Source organism: Larus michahellis, chromosome 2, assembly GCF_964199755.1.
Source record: "Larus michahellis chromosome 2, bLarMic1.1, whole genome shotgun sequence".
Taxonomy (NCBI): domain Eukaryota; kingdom Metazoa; phylum Chordata; class Aves; order Charadriiformes; family Laridae; genus Larus; species Larus michahellis.
The window spans coordinates 128,482,784-128,503,395 of record NC_133897.1 but is presented as its reverse complement, the minus strand read 5'-3'; the positions used below and the strand labels follow the sequence as shown (position 1 = coordinate 128,503,395).

The 20,612-nt window shown below is 39.2% G+C and overlaps 1 protein-coding gene across 2 annotated transcripts in view; it reads left to right on the top strand.

Moving 5' to 3' along the window:
• TOX (thymocyte selection associated high mobility group box) overlaps positions 1 to 19,715 on the top strand; it is a 221,541-nt gene extending 201,826 nt beyond the window's left edge. For both annotated transcript variants that reach the window (XM_074577083.1, XM_074577082.1), the window contains exons 7-9: positions 7,165 to 7,551; positions 16,197 to 16,348; positions 18,645 to 19,715. In XM_074577083.1, the coding sequence (XP_074433184.1) occupies positions 7,165 to 7,551; positions 16,197 to 16,348; positions 18,645 to 18,681 (576 nt within the window). In that variant the 3' untranslated portion in view covers positions 18,682 to 19,715. The remainder of the gene's footprint in view (positions 1 to 7,164; positions 7,552 to 16,196; positions 16,349 to 18,644) is intronic.
• The last annotated feature ends 897 nt before the right edge of the window (positions 19,716 to 20,612 follow it).

Sequence of the window (20,612 nt, the reverse complement as noted above, 5' to 3'; positions counted from 1 at the left end):
CCAGAATGATGACATACATGTACAGCTTTTACTTTTTTCCATTAAACATTAGAATCCCTAGCTGGGAAAACTGTAATGTAAGGCTTTTACAGCAGGTACTTCATGCTTTTGTGATACCTTGGTCTTTCATCCTTTCTGGATTTATTATTATATAGTCAGAAATTTCCAAGGATTCATAAATAAAATTATGTTTGTGCAAGTATGTGATATATCAGAGTATGTCGTAAGTGAACATATATATTTTTTAAAAAATTGTCTAATCTGATAATAACACAAATCCAGCCATCTTGTCTAGCAAGGAAACCAACTATCTACTGCAGCTGAAAACATAGAGCAAGCTATATTTAAGTTAATGACATGAATTTGATTTGAGGCTAAATCATGTGAAGCTTTACATTCAGCAGTGCAAAAACCGAGAGATGCTCTCAATATTTTCTGCCAAACATGGCAGAAATGTCTAGAGCTTGAGAGAAGACAGATTTTGATTTGGAGGGGAACTGTGTTTGGTTTTGAAGTGAGTTAATAAAACTAGATTTCACTATTAGCCTAGTGCTTCCAATTGGGGAATTAAAACACTTGTATCAAATTAAAGTTGCATATCCTTTATCACATGCACCCAGGTTACATTCATAAAACATCCATTTTTACTTACATACCCTGAATGAATCCATGACAATCCCCTGTAGATGATGACAAAATGTATATTTAGATTTGAAGATGTTCTTCTGAGCCACCTCGGCTAATTATAGATGACAACCCATGGCTTACTCCTTTGTTCTGAAACATCAAGAATGTGTCAAAAAGCTTTCTGAACTCTCTAGAGTCCCAGATGTTGTTATTGCAATAGGTGACTGGAATTAACAAAATACGAAACGTCATTTGCTAAGAGCCTCTTGTGACTTAGGTAGGAAGGCAGCTGTACTGCAAATATGCATATGAATTCTCTACCGGCGTCAACAGAGTTAAGTCAAAGGAGTTAAAAGAGCTAAGCAGGAAAGAGAAAACACTGCTGGAGAGAAATAATTTTCTCACAAACAGCTTCACAGGGGTATTATTAAAATGGCTGAGCCCATGTAGGCTAGAAGAAGGGATTCTTCTCAAGGACAGACTTGGGGTTGGAAGTGACCTAAAATGTCAAAAATATTGAAAATGGACAGGATTATGTGAACACAGAAAAGCTGAGAGAAGGAATAAACAATTCAAGATGTTCCCTCCACCAAAGAGACAGCAAAGACAGCAGATGCAAACTTAAGCTTAGGTAAGCTTTGTAGGAGCTGCATAAATATTCAGCCAATTTCCTTCTATCTACCTCTCTAATGTCACGGTACTGAAGATAACTCATTTAAAGCTGAGTCAGGCCTGCCTAAGTTTGATCACAGCCTGCACAGCCTGGACTTTCCTGGTACCGGCTGACATAATCACTGCTGTTACCTGAATGTAACCTTCATTCTGGTCATAGGGTCCAAAAATTGTTGAATTCCTCAGCATGGCTCAGGGATGGACACCAGTTACTAGATGTGCACATGGCACCGTCGTGAAAAGGGACAATGTGGCAACTATGTACGTTGCTGACACATATTAATTTAAAACCTGAATCAAGTTAAACTCTTTTTCTAGACTTTGAAATGCTCACATAGCCCATGTTCCTTGTCTGTGTGGAGGGCATGCCAAACCTCTTTTTCTCATTTAAAGAAAAGCACCTGTTTCTCATTTAAAATAAAACGATGTTACACCACTTTGGCTATGGAAAAAAATTCTTCTGAGGTTGGAATAAGTTATTTTTACCGACAAGTAAAGCTGTTTGCATTGGTAGAAAGTTTATGCTGGCCGTATTAGCCACAAGGCTCATGTCTTTGCCCTTAAGGTGGTCTCTGCATGTGTTTAAAGGACACATAGGCATCCAATAGCACCAAGAACATTTACGGAATGTTTTGAATATACTGAATGTATTTACTGAATATTTTACTGTAAAGGAAAGCTTAATTGCTTATGTTAATAAAAAAGTACTTTGATAATGTCTGGTCTGTAAATGAGTGAAATGATATTGCTCCAGCTGAAAGGCTTTAGTTATTAACTATTTTTGTGAAACCAATAGAAGAAAAAAGCCCAAACTTTTTTCTCTCTAAGTAGAACTGTGGTTTCTTTGAGACAACACTGACTTTTTGATTTTATATTGCAAACAGCAATATTAGTTGAGCACTACTTACTAGAATGAAATTATTGCAAAAGAAATTATTGCAAAAGTATTTATTTAATTCCCATACATTATGGTATCAAGTGCTATAGTAGGTAAGAATGCTGAATATATAACAATACTGCATTAACATGTTAAAAAGGCAAAACGAAGTACGTATAGGCACTTGTTTTTAGGTATGCTTCTGAAGAAACACAGATTAATAGTAGTGCTCACCAATTGGGAATGATTGTCAGCCTCTGTTAGCCAGGTCCTACCTAGTTTTCATGAAAAATGAAATGGACGTCCAGACAGTAATACTGAAGTAACAGTGTTGGGCTCTGATCCAAATTCCAATTTAAGTTAATAGGAGACCTTCCATTAAATTCAGTAGTCTAAGGATCTGCCTTTGAGTTCTGCCTTGTTAAAACATGTCCTCGCTTTACTTTCAATCACATGAATGTTGGTTTTGTTCCAGCAGAAGTGGGGTTAGAAGATACAACGGTAGCCAGAAGGCAGCCACAAGTTAGAAAGTGAATCAAATCGTATGTGTAGATTTTAACAGCTGTTCAGTTACCCAGATCTACAGGTGAGGGTTCAAAATGCAACTGTAGACTTTTGATCGTGGAAGTAAAATGATATCCCAAAGGAAGCCAGAACGGCATCACTAGGCTGTTGGTGTTTTCTCTGACACCGCTAAATTAAACAGGATGTTTGAACCAAAAATCGTTTCTCAGCTGTAGGAACGGGGTAGAAGTTTTGGCGTGAGGGAAATCCCAGTGTCACTTTCCTCTAAGGAAGTGACATCCCACCCTGGGCTTGCATTCAGTCTGTAATAAGGACCATTAGTCCCAGGGCAGTTCTCCTGAGGGAAGAATAGCACAACTGGGTGACCAATGCTTAACCTCTTAACCTAATTTCATTCTTTAATTTCGCAAATAAGCGCAAGGAGTTTTGACACATAATAGGGGAGTACAGTGTAGATGGGGAAGTTTGCTTTGCTTTAGAATTGGAAGGAAAGGCATGAGTTTGGTGTAAAGTGTGGGGAAGAACTTGATTCAGCCCTTCCCAAACTTCATGCAAAATGATCAACTCTCACCCCTTTGTCTGAAGAACATCACTTATCTGTATCATCACACATTTCCTTGAAAGTATGATATGAGTAGAATCATTTTGTGGACTGAGGGTCACGCTTTCCCTAAACCATACTTGTCAGTACTTTTAATTAATATAATTATATGCATTATCATAACAGTTACAGTAGTGTTTATTTGGTTTCCTTCCTTTCCCTATTTCTCTTCTACTTTCATTCTCTTTCTGTTGGGCTTTCAAAATGTTCTTCCGTCTTTTTCTTTGTGTTTCAGTAAAAAAATAGATTGTTGTGAAAAAGAAAAGTGTTTTTTGTTGTGCCTAAGGGGCAGTCATACTTTTTCTGTAGCATTCCATTGCCTTGGCCTACGTACCTTGTCTTCACCTTCTGGTTTTGTTTCGTTTTTTTAATTTAGGCAACAGTATTAGATGATGATGTGAGGTGGAGAGGTAGGTCCACAAGAAACCCTACTCCTTACCTATTAAGAACGTGAAAGATTTAGAGTAAGGCTTTGAGCCAAACTCAAGAACAAGTAAAAGCCACTCAAAGGGCACAAAGGGCAGTCAAGAAAAGCTAGTTTGTGGTCCTGGAGTACAGTCACTAATGTATGTGTACAATACCAATTCCTACCATTAACTAAATATAATATTCTGTCACCCTCTAGTGGTGGGTCTACAATACCATAATTCTGATAAAAGATGATAAAAGATTTTCTCATTGCACGTCTAGTAGCAGAAACTAGTCTTCAATGTTTGATGGCCTGTGTCCACGGATTTGTAATTTTGGTCTCCAATGCATGTATCTCTAAATGAATTGTATCCTATAACTTCATGCCAAAAAATAGAGATGTAAATTGTCATTGTTGTCTTTGGGCAGATTAATTAACTGAAGAGGTGGGGGTTTAAAATTTTTTTCTGTATTTTCTCTTCTCCTTGGATAAAGCAAGAGCAAATTGACTGAATTCCAGCCTGCAAAGTTAGGGAACATGACTGTGCACTTGAAACCCATCTTGGCTACTCAGAACCCTTCTTTCTTAATTCCTAGTGTTACGCATAATAAAAGTCCTTCTCTAAGACTGGTGCTGTACTGGACAACTGCAGTGCCCATTCAGATCTGTGAAAACAGCAATTGTGCCCAAAATAATAACATGACCTATGCATCATATACACTTCTTGGTACATTTGACAGTAAAATGACATAACAAAGCCAAAATATTTGACATCACCTATTCCATTAGCTTCAGCAATACTTAGGAAATCTGGGTTTCTGACCAAGCCTTGGAAAAGCTGAAAGTGCAGTATGCTGGAGAATAGCATTTAATGGGTTCATTTATCAGGATTCCCAGTAACTGATAATATTGATGTGTTTTACACTGATATTGGATGATTTGGTTTCAGATCACATGTGATTTAAAGCGTCTTAAGTAACAGCAAAATACTTGGTTTGAAACTGAAGTGTTGCGCTTTTCACTGAATCAGGGAGGTAGTGAAACATACTTATTGATAGCTTGAGACAGCTGGAAGGGTCCCTTTTGATCACTTTGCAGACGCTCCTTTCAGAGGTAAAGTGAGCGTTACTCATCTCTGGCCTGAGACTGTACAATTCCTCTTAGCATAATTTGGTACTTCAAGTATTAAATGATACTAAGCATCTGGGATATCTCTGTAGTTTTATCGGTATGGGCCATACATTCACTGCCTATGTGTGAACTCAGAATTACCCAATAATTAAATTGGTTTGCTGTATCTTTGTTAAAGAGGTGTGTGGCAGCATCTTTGTAGTCACAAATGAAATATAAGTATGTATCAGGATGCTGCAAAGGCTTTTTGATACCTCCTCACCAGGAGGAACTGTTTAACCCATCTACCCTTAGAGACTTCAGGAGCAATTATCCCTGCTCGGACCAGATAGAGCCTTCCAGCTACATCATGGAAAGGCAAGGTGTTTTCCTGAGGGAACAATGCGCTCAGTAAAACGTCAAGTTTCTCACAAAAGAACACAGCATACACCTCCTGTCATGTGTAAAGAGCTCAGGACACTCGAGAGGAGGGTCGTGACCATGCTGCGAATTAGGAAACCTTCTTCTGAATCTCTGAAATTTTGGCAAACATGCCAGTCTTTGCTCCCACACTCACAAGAGTGTCCTACAAATGCAGCTGGGACAAGAGGGGGAAAATATTTCTCATGTCGTCATGAACATTAGTTCAGCGTTTTTAAAGTAATACCAAAAAACTGGCAGATTTTGCACCTACTTTCAGGTTTTGTTGTTTACTATTTGTGGGGTTTTATGTCTGTATCTGAGTCTTGCAAACACGCCTATAATACATATTGCACACGTGTACATCCACATGCGAGCAGAGGCAGGCAGATCCACAGAGGCAGAGATTTGCATTCATTTTATCGTATTCATTTAATTTCCCTTAGTTTACTGGGGAAAACAAGGTTTTTTGCTAATGGTACTGCCATTACACGTAGGGAAAATGAAGTTATCTTTCTCATCTTTATCATTGCATATAATGAAGCAATTTCAGCAGTGCGCGTTAGCGGATTGTTGGTGATGGTGCATCCTTCAGAAAGAATACAAATAGGCTTCACTGACCCTGGAGTGCTGAGAGTAACATGAAACTTACTCTGACTTGTAAACTGAGCAAACATGACATGGAGGTCACAGAATAAGGGCATATATGCATCTTTCAGCCCTTGTTTTGACAAAGTGACTTCTTTCTCCAGAGGGACATTTCTGCCATTTTTTTCCAGCATGTTTCACCTTTCACTGGCTATTAATCCCAGTATGATTTAACTGCAAATTATGATTCCCACCTATAAGTTTATGGGAGTTAATTAATGTTTTCTCATCATTTATTTGAGCACATAGAGTTAGCACTCAGAAGATCTAAGAAAATCAGGGTATGTAAAACAACTTAGTAAGTTGAGTTTAAATAAAAGGTAACAAGCTATAAATATTAGAACAAAGAGTATTACAAAAATTCACATTCATTAATGGAAATATTTTATTACTAGCAGTTTGAAGAAATCAGGGTAGACCATAATTGAAAATCTGTGCATTTTCTAATATTCTACGCAGTATTCTTCCAACTTTAGTAAGGTAGCTTCCTGGTGTTTGGTACAGTCTTTATATAGACATCAGTTTTAAACAGAATTTTCAGAACTCTATGAACTGGATTAACAAATGAAGTTTTGCTAAAAGTGAAATTATTCAGAATATTCTTATTTTTCTGAAAGCATGGCTCATGAAACATATTTGATACAGGCACTAATAGCATCCTAGCACAGAATACTTCAAAATAAAGGTATCAGCACAGCAACTAGTGTATTTATTTAATGCAGCAGAACAGCAGTGGATGGGGTTTAGCCACTTCATCATGTTAGCTAACTGGTAAAGCACTATTAGCAGTTATCAACGTGTATGGTAAAAGACGCTGTAATTCTTATCACTGGTTTGCAGATAGGAAAATGAGAAATGTCAAAGATCACTGCACTTTTTCTGGAACCCACCCTACTGAATCTTTTTTCAACTAGGCCATCAAATTTGATGACAATAGTAGTGGCTGCTTACGTGAACAAATGTGACAGGCTTGGTTGCTTTTGTTGTGTAGGTTATTAGGTCAGTGATGCCATCTCCCAAGTTTGATAAAAGCAAAATTTCAGGCTAGACCAGGAAGCAGAGAGGCTAAATTCTTTTTTTTACAATGCTGAAGAGAAATGTGTAAGGTAAAAGGGATTAATTATTTTTCTAGTAATAACCAAACTCCATGTCAAGGTCATTTTGATGGTCCAAGTATGTGTTTTTCCACGGTGAGACTCTTAAAGAGACTTCAGGGGGAGAAGAGCAGCTTTTTGTAGCCTCTAAATATTGTCTGGCTTTTGTTTTTCTCAACAGAGCTACAGTGAACCTGTTGATGTTAAAGCCTCCCCGCAACCTCAGATGATGAATTCAAAGCAGTCGGTGTTTCATGGGCCTGCCCAGGCTCACTCTGCACTGTACCTCAGCTCCCACTACCACCAACAACCAGGAATGAATCCTCACATCACTGCCATGCATGCCAATATCCCCAGGAACATAGCGCCCAAGCCCAACAACCAAATGCCAGTGACTGTTTCCATAGCAAACATGGCTGTGTCCCCACCGCCGCCTCTCCAGATCAGCCCCCCTCTGCACCAGCATCTCAACATCCAGCAACACCAGCCGATTTCAATGCAGCAGTCCATTGGAAACCAGCTACCGATGCAGGTCCAGTCTGCTTTACATTCACCTACAATGCAGCAAGTAAGTTTGAGCTTTTCAGTTCTCTGGGGAAATGTGTTTTTCTGAGAAAAAAAAACTCATCCGGAAGTTGACATAGTGAGGGAGATTTAGGGACACGGATTAGCTTTAATTTCACAGAGTTCCAAAACCACTGTAGTATAGTCTGAGGGCTTAGTCTTTCAAAGGCAAGAACAACCAAGTGAGTTTACCCGAGTGATGGGGAACTTCAGTGTTCATCGCATTCTTCTGAATGCTAGCCCTGTCTCCCCCGCAAATCCAGGAGGCATTCTTTAAATAGAAGCGTGTCCATAGATCCATCTGCAAATCTGGGAGTACTGTGAAATATAAGTGACATGTTAAGTCTTCAGGAGACATATTTTATGAACAAAAGGCAGGCATGTCTAGAAAAAGATACGGCTGTAGCTTGTGCTGTTATCCTTGTGCTGACTGTGATGTGGAACAGTCAGAGGGAACATGAAGCAACACAGGTTGTGTTAAACATGCTAGATCCAATGAAAAATAGTATGTTAGTTTATGCTGCATTTGTAACCTCATTTTACTAGCTAGACATATCTTTTTTTACTACAAATAAGTGGGCTGTCCCAAGTATTCCAATATGGTGGCTTTTTTTTTTTTAATAATGTCAGTGTTTTAGATCATTGATCCTCGATGTATTTCCTAGGAGTTCTGCATGAATGCAGGCCATCCATACTATCATGATTTTTGGGCCCAGACTTATGGAGGGTTAGAGCAGATTAACTCTGTCGATTTCATGAGAGAAAATTTCTTTTTGTCGTGGATGAGATCTGTATATCAATAGTAAGATCGTGCTTTAGAAGGAGGCATTAGAATGAAAATTTTTTGGATGGAGTTGCAAAAATCTACAAAATTTGTATACACAAAACTTGTCAGTTCTGGTTGATAAGACATAGTCATGAGCTTGCTCCATGTTTTGAATATTTCTATAAATTCACCTTTGCTAACAAGGCATTTGCATTTGCTTTCCAAGCCAGAAACATTTCATCTCAAGATTGGTCTTTAGAGATGGGAATACATGAACACAAAGCATAGCTTCTAGCTGGGAAAGCAATTTTACAGGGAAAGAAATTTTCCAAAACAGGACCAAAAAATGGGTTGAAAGCAATCTGGACTGATAAATTTAGTTATTCAGAAGGTTAACCCAAGTGTCCTCAGGATGATCTGGATTTTTTCAGAGACTTTGATCTTAGTCTCAAGAGTGATTTGGAGTAATCAGACAGGAAGGAAAATTTAAAAAGTGTTGAGTAAACAGACTCAACAGGCTTAGAAGCACACAAATATGGAGTCTTTTACTATTGTGTGTTCCTGAAGGTTTTCCTGTTAGTTAGAAACACAGTGTCCAGGTATGAGTGTCCTGGGAGAGCCCATGGTCAAGTCTTGGAGAAACTCAGGAGTTAACCCCAAGCCTGGGCATGTAGAATTAGCTTAGGGGAAGTCCTAGACAGGTGAGCCAGGAGGGTCTGTCTGGAGATCCTAAGCCTCGTGCAATCCTGAAGGCTCAGAGCAATGAGAGACAAAGCAATGAACAGAGACTTAATGCAATAGCCTGGTTCATGTACCTAACATGAAAACCAATATCTGTGACAGCAGCCTGTTGAGATTGTGTAGTTACGTTTCAGCGAGTTTTTATTTCAAAGTGATTCAGTCTTCAAAGTTCAGATTGTTTGCCAAGTTCAGTGTCATTTGTACATTACTTGTTCAATGCAGAGCTACAGAAGATCAAACCCCTTATGTCTTTTCCAGAATCATTGATAGGTATAATTTACTGAACAGATTTGAAAATCTGGCTTTATTTATTGAATTAATAGTACAGTAGGGGCTAGCAAAAAGTGTAATGCAGATGTTAGATACTTACATATGTATACATACAACATCACCATTATTGTGTGAATGCAAACACTTAGGTATTATTCCAAATCATTACATACTACAAAAAAGTTAAGACCATCTGAATCTTCTGATGTTTTATTTTACCAAGTTGCATGCTTGTAGCATATGGTGTGCGTGTCAATGGCTTGAGAGTACTTTCACTCATCTGTGAGATGTGTGGCAATCAGCTGAGTTATTTCTAGCTTGAGACAAAACACAGGGCACTAGGTTGTAGAAAACAGGCGTCTAGAAGTCAGTATGGAGACCTGTACCATGAGGAGTCTTTTGCTTTACTAAGTACAAGTACAGTAAAGTAAAAAAAAATTATACCTCTGTATTCCTGCTCTCCATCGTTAAACCCATGAAAGGTTAGCTTGAATACTTTTTACCAACTCATATTCCATAATCAGAAAGGCTGATGCTTATAATGAAGATACCATGGTGAGATATTTCTGAGCTTCGCTCAAAGTGATAGGTGCTTATTACCTGTTGAAATGCTACGCTGCCAATCTTAACTACATTTCTCTTTAAGCACCATGTACATTTCTCTTTAAGCAACATCTACAAGCCATGCTTCTGCTTTTCTTACGCTTCTACTTTTGTTTTAAAGTAATGCAGCTTTTTAGCACTGGAAAATCTATGTCATTTCACTTTAGAATAGTTTTAATTTATATTTTGTATTACTATTTTTTTAGCATACAACAATTTACACAGTTTGTGAATGGAATTTAAATATAGAATCCATTTCCTTTAAACAGTGATGTTGGCAAAGACAAAGCAAAAAGTATGTTAAATTTGAGGGCAACAGATGCACTAACAAGACCATGATTTGCCATGCCAGAGCAGAACAGTGGTAACCTGACTAGTGTCTTAGGTACAAGTCTTTCTACTCATACTCAAGAAATGTTAGGAAACACTATCCCTAGGATTTCATACTGCATTAGAGCACAGAGGACAGGTTGGACACCAGGACACATATAGCAAGAAGTCAGGAAACTCTAACCTGAAAGCAAAGTCTGCCTCCTGACTCTGTTGTCAAAGGACTCTGCTCTTCCCTCTGCTTGAAACTGAGCAAACATGCTGCTGGTCACAGAGCATGTTAAAGAGGAAAAGACATAGTGGGTTAAAAAATGAGCCCTCCGTACGGCAGCACAGAGTCAACAGCAATGAGGACAAAGATGAGGCATAGCACCACCCTGTATGTCCCACCCATGATGAGGAGGGAAGGAGAACTTGTTGTGAGGTTCAGTCCCCAGCAGCATGGTACAGACCACTCTGCCACATAAAGAGACAGCCAAGAAGAATGGGGGAATATGTAGTCTGATAAAGCAGAAGCGATAGTTGCATTTAACTCCACGTTTTTTCAGTTCTTCTTCCCTCAGCCGTTTGATTTCCTCAGTGCTGACAGTGTGGCCACCCTAAGCCTTTTCCAAAGACTCCAGCACACATCCAATTTATGTAAGCAGCAAGAATAGAAACTACTTAACATCCCGCTCCCTACAGCATGACTTGCCACAGGAGAAATTTTCCTTTTTGGAAACCTCACCATTGCTCATACACTCAATGGTAGCAGGCTCTGGGAATCCCTGCTGTCTGCAGATCCCCTGCTTTCACACTGTGGCTCTGGGAGATTTGGTCACTTGTTTTCTTGAGGAGAGGGAGGATTGTTTCTTATCAAAGACTGGCTTGTAGTATGTCTGAAGGACTGCCAGCTCCAAGAAAACTCCCATAAAGATCCAGCCCTCAGTCCTGGCAGGCAGGGACACAGTTCTCCAAAACCACTCTGCATGAAATCCACAAACTCTTCTTCTTCTGTGTGTAACTTTGAGGAGGGACAGATAAGAAGTGCTGACCTGGGGAGAGAGTTCTGCCCCCACTGCTGCCAGGACAATGAGCTGATCTTCATCAGCTCTGCAGGGAACAGCATGTCCTCCTCCACTTCCAGCAGCCCTTGCCTGCATGTGTGCAGCTGCCAAACCAAGAGAGGCTGCCAGCTGGAGAAGGGCAGTCTCCTCCAGGAGTCCACAAAAACTAGAGAACATCGAGAAGATCAGAAGTGTCGGTAGCCAACAATCCTCAGTGACCGCACAATTTCTGTTATTTTTAAAATCAATTAATCCTGTGGAGTATGCAGCTGATGCAAGGCATCCAAATTGTTCTGAAATGCACAAGGCAAAGTAAAATTTAGGCATTAGCATTTTGGTCATGTGCCTAGCATTAGTAAATATTTTCTAATTTCTTTTAAGCAATCTTTTCTAATTTGAGTTATCTAAATATTTTTTGTAACTTCTGCAAAGTGGACTCTTTTGTCTCTTTTCCTTTCTGTTCCAAAACAGTTAATGAGTAAATTAAATAATGCACACTACGGTAGACCTTTGGGGTGCTCGTTTACACTGTTAATTCTTTACACTGTAAAAAATACCATTTAGTTCTTAGACTTAGTCTTTAATTAGATCCTGATTTTGATATTTAACTTCTAATCTGAAATACACTGTATTTTTCTTAAACATTGTTAATAGGAGCCACGTTAAAGTTTTACTTTGTTAAAGTCTAAATCTCCTGTGCAGCAATTTTTCTTTCATCCACTTTTGACACACTGGAAGAATCACAGTAGGTTAAAAGCGTGCAATTTTTCTTTCATTAAATGCTCATGTGAGCACCTTATCACTGCGTTATTTTTTAACTGACAGAGTTACTTCTTTCCCGTCTGTTTCTTAGGTTTGACACGATGTTTAATTTTTATTTAGCTGAGATCGGGTGATCTGAATCTTAACCCTTGTCATTCAAATCAGCACGATTTCTCCAAAGTTCAGGCTAAAAAGGCATCTGAAGCTGCAACCTGTTTTCTCTTGCAAAGTCATTCTTTCCTTTCTCTACTCAGACCCTTGTGCTTCTTTCTAAGTGTACCCCCCTCTCCAGCCTGTTGTACTGGGCTGTTTTGCATGGAGGGTGATGAGACCAAGGATTCAATCCCCCCCAGATGTGCCCCAGTCCTTGTTACAGAACCCTTTTAAGTAGCCCTACTGGAAGCATCTCCTTCCCTGCTTAAAATCTTTCACCCAAGCGTTGGGTGGGACGGTGACAATCTCTGTCCCGCTTTGCTTCACAAGTAGAGCAAGCAAAACCAGATTCTTAATGTCTAGTAACCATGGCTGCAAGTGTATGCATAACAAAGAAGCAGATGATTAATGTATGTCACATTTTATTTTTTTTTTTTAAATAATAACTCATTTCAGTCTACTTTTAGGTATTTCTTTTCCTTTAGAAAATAAATGTATACAGCAAGATGACTGCATAGCCTGCCAAAAATAATAGCCTCATTTTTTCTGGTATATATTATATACAGTAAACTCATGGACCTGCTGTATTTGTCCAGATCTCTTCCTCTTTTTTTGTTAAGCTTTGTCTTCGAATGAGGTCAAGAGAAAAAAAAAAAATCATTAATATGTGTCAACTTCCTTTATAACCTTAAGGAAAAATCTTTGTATGATATCACAGAGACAGATTTTCAATTTCCTTGTGTAATAAACAGATGCTTTAGGATTTGGATGTAATTTAAAGGTTTAAAATATCACATTGAGATTGATGAATAAATCAGTTGTGAAGACAAAAACATTGATGCCTGTTGAAAATACCTCTCCAGACAGGCAGGAAATGAAATTAGTTCCCAGTAAAGTGTGGAGATGAGGATCACTGTTTAGTTCTGCTGCAGGCTTTTTAGGACTTGCTACAGTGGCACAACGAAACTGCTAGGGCTACAGAAATCTAATTAAAGAGCAAATGTCCCTCCTGACATCGAATTAATCTTTATCAAGTTCCCTATTTTTATTTCAATCTGGAACAAGAAAATGAAATTTAAAATTCTAGGCATGTTGCAAAACAGTTGGTGATTTTCTCTTGAGCATTACAATGCAAAAACATTCAGCATTGTTTAATTAGACCTCGAAGCACTCATTTTCTGAGCACTTTTTATTTCATCATTGTTTGTTAAGGGCTTACATAAATAATACACAAATATTTACTACAAGCCTGGTACAAGGCTATCTCCCTCTGTTGTACGGATCTCTATTTCCAGAGCTTTTTCTGTTGATGAAAAAGCTGAAGTAATTATTGCTTACATTTTAAACATCACCATACTTTATCAATCCTTCCTATTGAGTTCAGGTTTCTTAAATTACTTTGCCGTAACAAGAATGCTTTCCAACACCCAAATTGCTGGTATGCCAGTAGCCCTCAGCCCCAGCGGGACCACTGAGCTGCTTCTGGAGCTGGAGCCTGGCTCAGATACCTCTGCACCGCATTAAAATTCATCACGTCAGCACGTCCTAAGAAACAGGCCCCGATTCCAGGCAGTTATAAACTAAACAGACTTGCCAGGTTCAAGATGAAAGTGTCATTACCCTTTATTTTGCAGGTAGGAGAATTAAATTCGCATCCGTGGTTCCAACCTTCACGAGAGGTATCAGTTCAGTCCAAGCACAAATCCACACATGCTTTGTAGGAAGAGAGCCAAAGCAATTTGACTGTGGTCACATAGAAAACATGAGAATAAGACCCCACGCAGTTCCAAGCTTGTATTTAAACCAGAGGATCATCCTCCCATATCCAAGCTATTTATTTGTCCTAAGTCCAGAAGACATGGAACGGGTATTGCACTGATGGTCTCTTCCTCTGATTTGGGGAACTGTCTCTTCTTGCTGCATGAGTCTCTGTGCCTGCTCACCTGAACACTTTGCTACGGCACTGCTGGAGCTACTGGCCCCAGGGAGTGTTTTTCTTGTGCATATGATTGTTCCATGAAGAGCAATAAGAGATCGCGCAGGGGCTTTGCTACCAAAGGTAAACCTGAGTGCCTGAGGGTAGGATGTGTTTCTGTGGTTAGTTTCCTCTTGCAGCTAAATTAGAAAGGCCTTATGGGTGATGTTTTGTACAAAAATGATGACGGTGATATACAAAACCAATTTTTCTGCCCTCTAATTACACGAAACCCCAATTAAAGTCATTGGGAAGTCTGCTCAATTACAGTTTCCTTTGGATTCGTTGCAGGCATGGGGGTTGTTTATGCAGCCTGATGTGCAAGTTTGGAGCCTGGTGAAAAGGCTGCGTACAGAGCACGGGGGTTACAGTCACCACGGGGGGGCATTTTACCTTATTAGCAGGGTAGTATATGTTACATGACAACTAGATGCTGAATTCAGCTCGTGAACGTGCCCAACACTAATGATCTGTTTCTTGGAGTCATCGGGCATAAAGCGAGACTTCAGAGAGCATTTAAGGTACTGAGGTGTGACTTGGGTTATTCTCCATATGGAAGAGATTACAGAAAAAAGTTGCACTCATTTACAGCCTAGGCAAAAATCTGGGGTCAGGATGAGTGGAGTGAGGTGACGGTGTACACGAGGGGCAGAGCAGGGCAGAACACCCGCCGGACCTCCAGGGAAGAGCCGGCGTATAACACACCAAGAGAGGGGGATGTGGAGAAGGAAGTGGCAGGTTATATTTGAAGGAAGCTCATTTCTGGGGATGGAGGGGGACAGACGGAAACTGAGACTACTCGTTTATCTTGATTAAAGGTAGCATGGCTGAGTTGTTAAACCTGCAGAAAAAAAAATCTCGAAATTCCTGTCTAAATGAAGACTGCATATATGAAGTGATTGCACGTAATCCACTAGAATTTAAAACTAAAAGCTATGAGCTTTAATCCTTTCTATTCTGTATGTGGACTTTGGCCAGAGGGAGTGGATTTTCACACTAGGCATCTTGGTTCAAGTTCAGTATTTGATTTAGCAGCCGCACATGCAGTTAACTTGAGTGGAAGTTGTATGTCTTTGCCCCAAGAAGAAGTTTGGTCTGGTTTTTTTTCAGCAGACATCAATTGCTTTTGTACAACATTCTCATACTTTTACCCAGTGTAGTTCTTCTAACTTTACAGGAACATGATGTACATTTATACAAGGGTGAACCAGATACGCTAGCCTTGAAATTTCAATTGTTCTCCTGGTTTTGAAACACAGCATTTAAACATCCTCCTATATCAAAAGAGCTAAAAATTATTATGACTTTTCATATGACAGATATTTCAGGGAGCAGGTTAGATGTCTCTTTGTAACTTCCACTTTTTTTTCTCATCTTCTTGGTTTCAAAAAGCAAGTTATTCTGTGCTACTTTCACTACATTAGTCCAACAACTGTTAAAAAGCTTTGGTTGAATTTCTGTTTAGTTGAGAGAGAAGTACAAATAAAAGAAGCAGCAGATGGTCCCTTTGTGACTGAATGAAGAAAAAGGGTTTTGAGAACAATATGTGAATAGGTGTAGTCTAATAAAACAGTCAGCCACCTGCTGCCTACATCCTTCAAAAAGATTCTGTTGCATATTCTGGGAATTAACAACTTGTGTGTGTCCTTACGTTTAATCTAAATGGAAGCTCTAAGGAGCAAACAGACCTTTTTGCCCCAGTGTTGATTGAGTTGTTCTCTTAGTTTTGAATTGTTTCTGCTCTGTCCTTCTAGTTCCATCCTGAGACTGCGTAATAGCTAACAACGTTTTGGCAGTGTTTCATTTCTCAAACCAAAGAAAGATTTTAAAACTTAGAAAGCACTTACGTATCTTTTTTTTCCTATTTTAAGTTTGATAACCTAAATTACAGCCAGAAAAGAAGTATTCTACCATTTCACAGTACACACCGTTTGGTTTTGTTAAATGCACCCAACCTGTTGCTTGGTCTCTGTACATAGTAATGTACTTTCTCTCTCCTCTAGGGATTTACTCTTCAGCCTGATTATCAGAATATCATCAATCCAACATCAACAGCTGCACAAGTTGTTACCCAAGCAATGGAGTATGTTCGTTCAGGGTGCAGAAATCCTCCAGCACAGACTGTGGACTGGAATAATGACTACTGCAGTAATGGGTAAGCAGCCAGTGAATGCCACCTTGTGTTGAGCAATGTTCATGACACAAGTATCTGACAGAGAATTTGGAAATGGCTTTGCTGCCTGTTTCCCTACAGTATGTCAGAAGTGCATCTGTCATTTATTCAGCAGTTAGACTGTTGTGGGAGAACAAGTTTTCAATACATACATTTATTAGACATTGTTGGCACCTTATCACAGCGCGTGCGCTTTGGTCTTAGAGAACTTCCATCACTTAGAAAATCGGAACTCAAATCTTAGGAAGAAGGTGTAGGAAAGAAGTGTTAAGACCACTATCTCCTACTTGAGAGAAAAATGGCATGAACTGTTTTCTCCAAATACTCCATTGCTGAGGAGAGCTTGGAACAACAGTGGAAACAACTAGTTTGGGTCATGAAAGCCCACGAGTAAGATGCAGGGGTGATGCGTGGGATACGAGATATGGGGAAGGGAATGGCATGAAGATCACATGACTGTAACTAGAAACAAAGCGCCATAGCTGTAAGAGTTTTGTGCCCCTACCATAAGGATAGTGGCCCCTTCAAACCCTCAACTCCTCTGCAGCATGGTTTCTGTGGAGCCATGTTACTGTCCCAGGAACTGCCTGGAAACATTTAAGACTCTGAACAGAAGGTATCTTTTGAGTTCTAACTTATAGGTATTGTGCCTTGTGGGCATGCCCAGCAGCCTGACCTGCCTTTCACCTTGGCATGAATCCCCAGGGCAAAGGCAGATAAAAGCTCTTGGTTGCTACCAAAGCAGCAAATCCAGCCCAGACAAATGAACACAAAGGGGAACTAAAGACCAGTTTCACCCATTACATTTACTCAAAGAGATAATTTCACTTGCATTATTGTTTTAAAGTGTTTCTGGAACTCGAACCAAACAAAAATCTTTTTCTGGTTACTTGTTCAGAATAACACCTTCACTAAAACCTGCTGACTCCGAGGCAGACTTTCACTAGTCTGCACAGCAGCATCACTTTCCCCCACACCTGTTGCTGTTGCCCCACAACTTGCCGACTTGTTCGGCAGAACAGTCTCACTTCTGTGCTGTACCACCATAATGTCTTGATCTGTGCTACAGGCCCTTGTAGGAGCCTACGCAGACAACAGACTTTTACACCCACTTAAACTGAGCTCTGAATAGACTGTCCTCTGTCAAACAAGCCATGGCCACCTGTGGCTTTGAATCCTGGTCTCTTCCGGAAAAAGCAATGTGAGATCATTGCCAGCAGTGCCCTCTAGGTGCCCACTGGGCATAACTTTCCATCAGCAGAAGCTTTCCCTGAGCAGATCCTGTATGTACCCTGTAGATAAGCCTTTGTGAATCTGTGGGCATGGACTTAACCTATCTTTGCTCTAGCATTGGCATAAATTGCCAGTGCAGCGTAGCTTGCTCTGTGCTGCTTCCAGACTCCAAACCAAGTAAGCTGTAAAGCTGTGGAAGAACAGAACTGGTGGCTGGGTTTTGGCAAGCAAGCAGGAGATTAAGAGTAAAGCCTCTCTCCTAGAAAATCTGCAGTGTGAACCAAGTCCCATCAGTGATCCTTCTTCTCCTTTAAATAATATATTTTTTCTGACTTCTACAGACTGTTACGAATTAGAAACTGGTAAATGACTCCTTTTCGCTCTGAACTGGTATGCTTCCATTGAAGCTAAAACCCAGCAGTAATTGAATGTACAAGTGTGCTAGACACAGTGCACTGGCGGAAGGTCTCCTGTAGAACCTGGTCTCCAGTAGAGAGTTGTTCTAGTCAGCTCTGCCAGAAGCGTCTGGTCTTCCCTTGCATGTGCTTACCTGAATCTGCCAACCCAACACATTTTGGGTATGTCTGTACTAGCGAGATACCAGTGGCTGGCACCCATGTTCCTGTAACGAAGCTCTCCTGCCCTCTAAGAAAAGTGGCCACATCATATCGGGTGCTTATGGAGTATCATTCCGAGACCTGTGCTAAACCCTCAGCTGTACCGAGGTGGTTTGTGAGAGAGGGACAGTCAGTGCTACCAGCCGGGCAGCGCAGGTGATCCCAAACCAGTGCTTAAGCCCACATCCCAGTCCTGTTTAGTTTAGAGCCAGATGTGGTCTCCAGGTTGCTACATGCCACTATGGCACTAGAATTTTCCTTATTATTACCATGGTAATGCAGTTGTACTTCAGTGATATGCTTGGAAATAATGACATGCAGTAGGATTGTGGGGATATTTTTTATTTTTTTTTTGGAAGAATAGGACTAAATATTTGACAAATTTAAAAAAAAAAATAATCCCATTTGTTCTTTTTCTCTTTGAACAGGGGCATGCAGAGGGACAAAGCACTCTACCTTACCTGAAAATCTGAAACACCTCTCCTTTCCACTGAGGAATGCAGGGAAGTCTTTTCATCATGGATTGCTTTATGCAGTCAAGGCAGTTCTGCATTTTATTAGGAAATACAAGTTGCTAAGCACTTAGGACTATTTGAGCTTGTGGGTCACCCACTCTGGAAAAAATAGTCTTGCTTCTTTCTTTTTCTTTTTTTTTTTCTCCCCATTTTTTTCTCTTTCTTTCTCCTTTCCACTCCCCCCCTGAGATCCTTTAACGGACATTGCTTTTCTTCTTCCCTGAAGGAAACTTGGACCATTCAGATTTTATGTTGGTTTTTGCTGTGAAGTGCTGCGATAGTAACTGCCTTAGCAACTGTAGATGTCTCGGATAAAAGTCCTGGATTTTCCATTGGTTTTTCATAATGGGTGTTTATATGAAACTACTAAAGACTTTTTAAATGGCTTGATGTAGCAGTCATAGCAAGTTTGTAAATAGCATCTATGTTACACTCTCCTAGAGTATAAAATGTGAATGTTTTTGTAGCTAATTGTAATTGAAACTGGCTCATTCCAGTTTATTGATTTCACAATAAGGGTTAAATTGGCAAACATTCATATTTTTACTTCATTTTTAAACAACTGACTAATAGTTCTATATTTTCAAAGTATTTGGAGAAAAAAAGAAAAATATTCCCAAATGATATTAATTAAAAAATATTGGCTTTGTCTCATGAAATAAACACAAAATACTAGGAAAAAAACTAATGTTGATAAAGAGCAAACACATTTATTTTGTACTGCCTAAAAAATGCTTCTTTTTTTTAAAGAAAATCACTTTATGTGTACTGGTTAGTAAACGTCATTTAAGTCCTTTTATGTATAAAACTGCCAAATGCTTACCTGATATTTTATTAGATGCAGAAACAGATTGGAGACAGCTAAATTATAACCTTTACATATGGCTATGTATTATTGTTTCTTCATACTGTGTCTGTATTTAATCTTTTTTATTGAACCTGTTGCGCCTATTTATGAAATAATAAATATAGGTGTTTGTAAGTAAATTTGTTAGCATTTTAAAGAGGTTTCTTTGACGCTTTAACTTTTGCTGGCACAAATTGTTCACAACTGATGTGAATACTTTATTTAGTTTTTACAGTGACATATATAACACCAAACCTGCTTTACTGGCAAAAAATGAAGGTAACGAATACTTATTTCTCTATATCTTTGGTTGTTAAGGGTAAAAAAAGGTATTTTAAGTAATTCCCTTTTTAAAGTATTGTAGCAGGAAGTTGCCCAAAACTAAGACTTGACCCAACAAAACTAACTGAGTAAAACTGCATAATGCTGCTTCTCGAAACGTCGTCAGTTTTGGTTAATTAGTCACGTGGAATAAAAATATTACCAAATATGCTTCAGCCATTTTATTTTCCATGCAAAAGGTCCTGCAGAGTTTTAGGGTGTGTATCGCCAATATATCCTAAAGTGAAAGGTAAGTTCAACAGCCACAGGGAAAGTGATTAAAAAAAAAATCCAAAAAGAAGGTATTTTGTCGATGTTTTGGATCAGAGACAGCTCTAAAAATATATTTCTGGAGGATTTAATCCCGGATGCCTGTCCAGTTACTGGCGAGTACCACTGATTTGCATTTTCTACGTGAAATAAAGAGAGCAACTCGGATAAAATACACATTACACAATGCCATTGATTTTCTTCAAAAACAAAACAGAAGCAAAGGTATGCTTGCTTTGGAATGATTTCAGGCAATGTACAATCGGAATCACTTGGCATGTAATAACTAATAAATAATGCAGATCAGATGTGATTACTCAAATGACTGTAGCTGAGAGCTCTAATTTTCCTGTCTTGAAACTGTATGAGAACTTGTGATTAAATTCACAGTTTATTGTTTGTCTGTTTAGTACTTTAGAAATACACCAGCACTACTAATTACC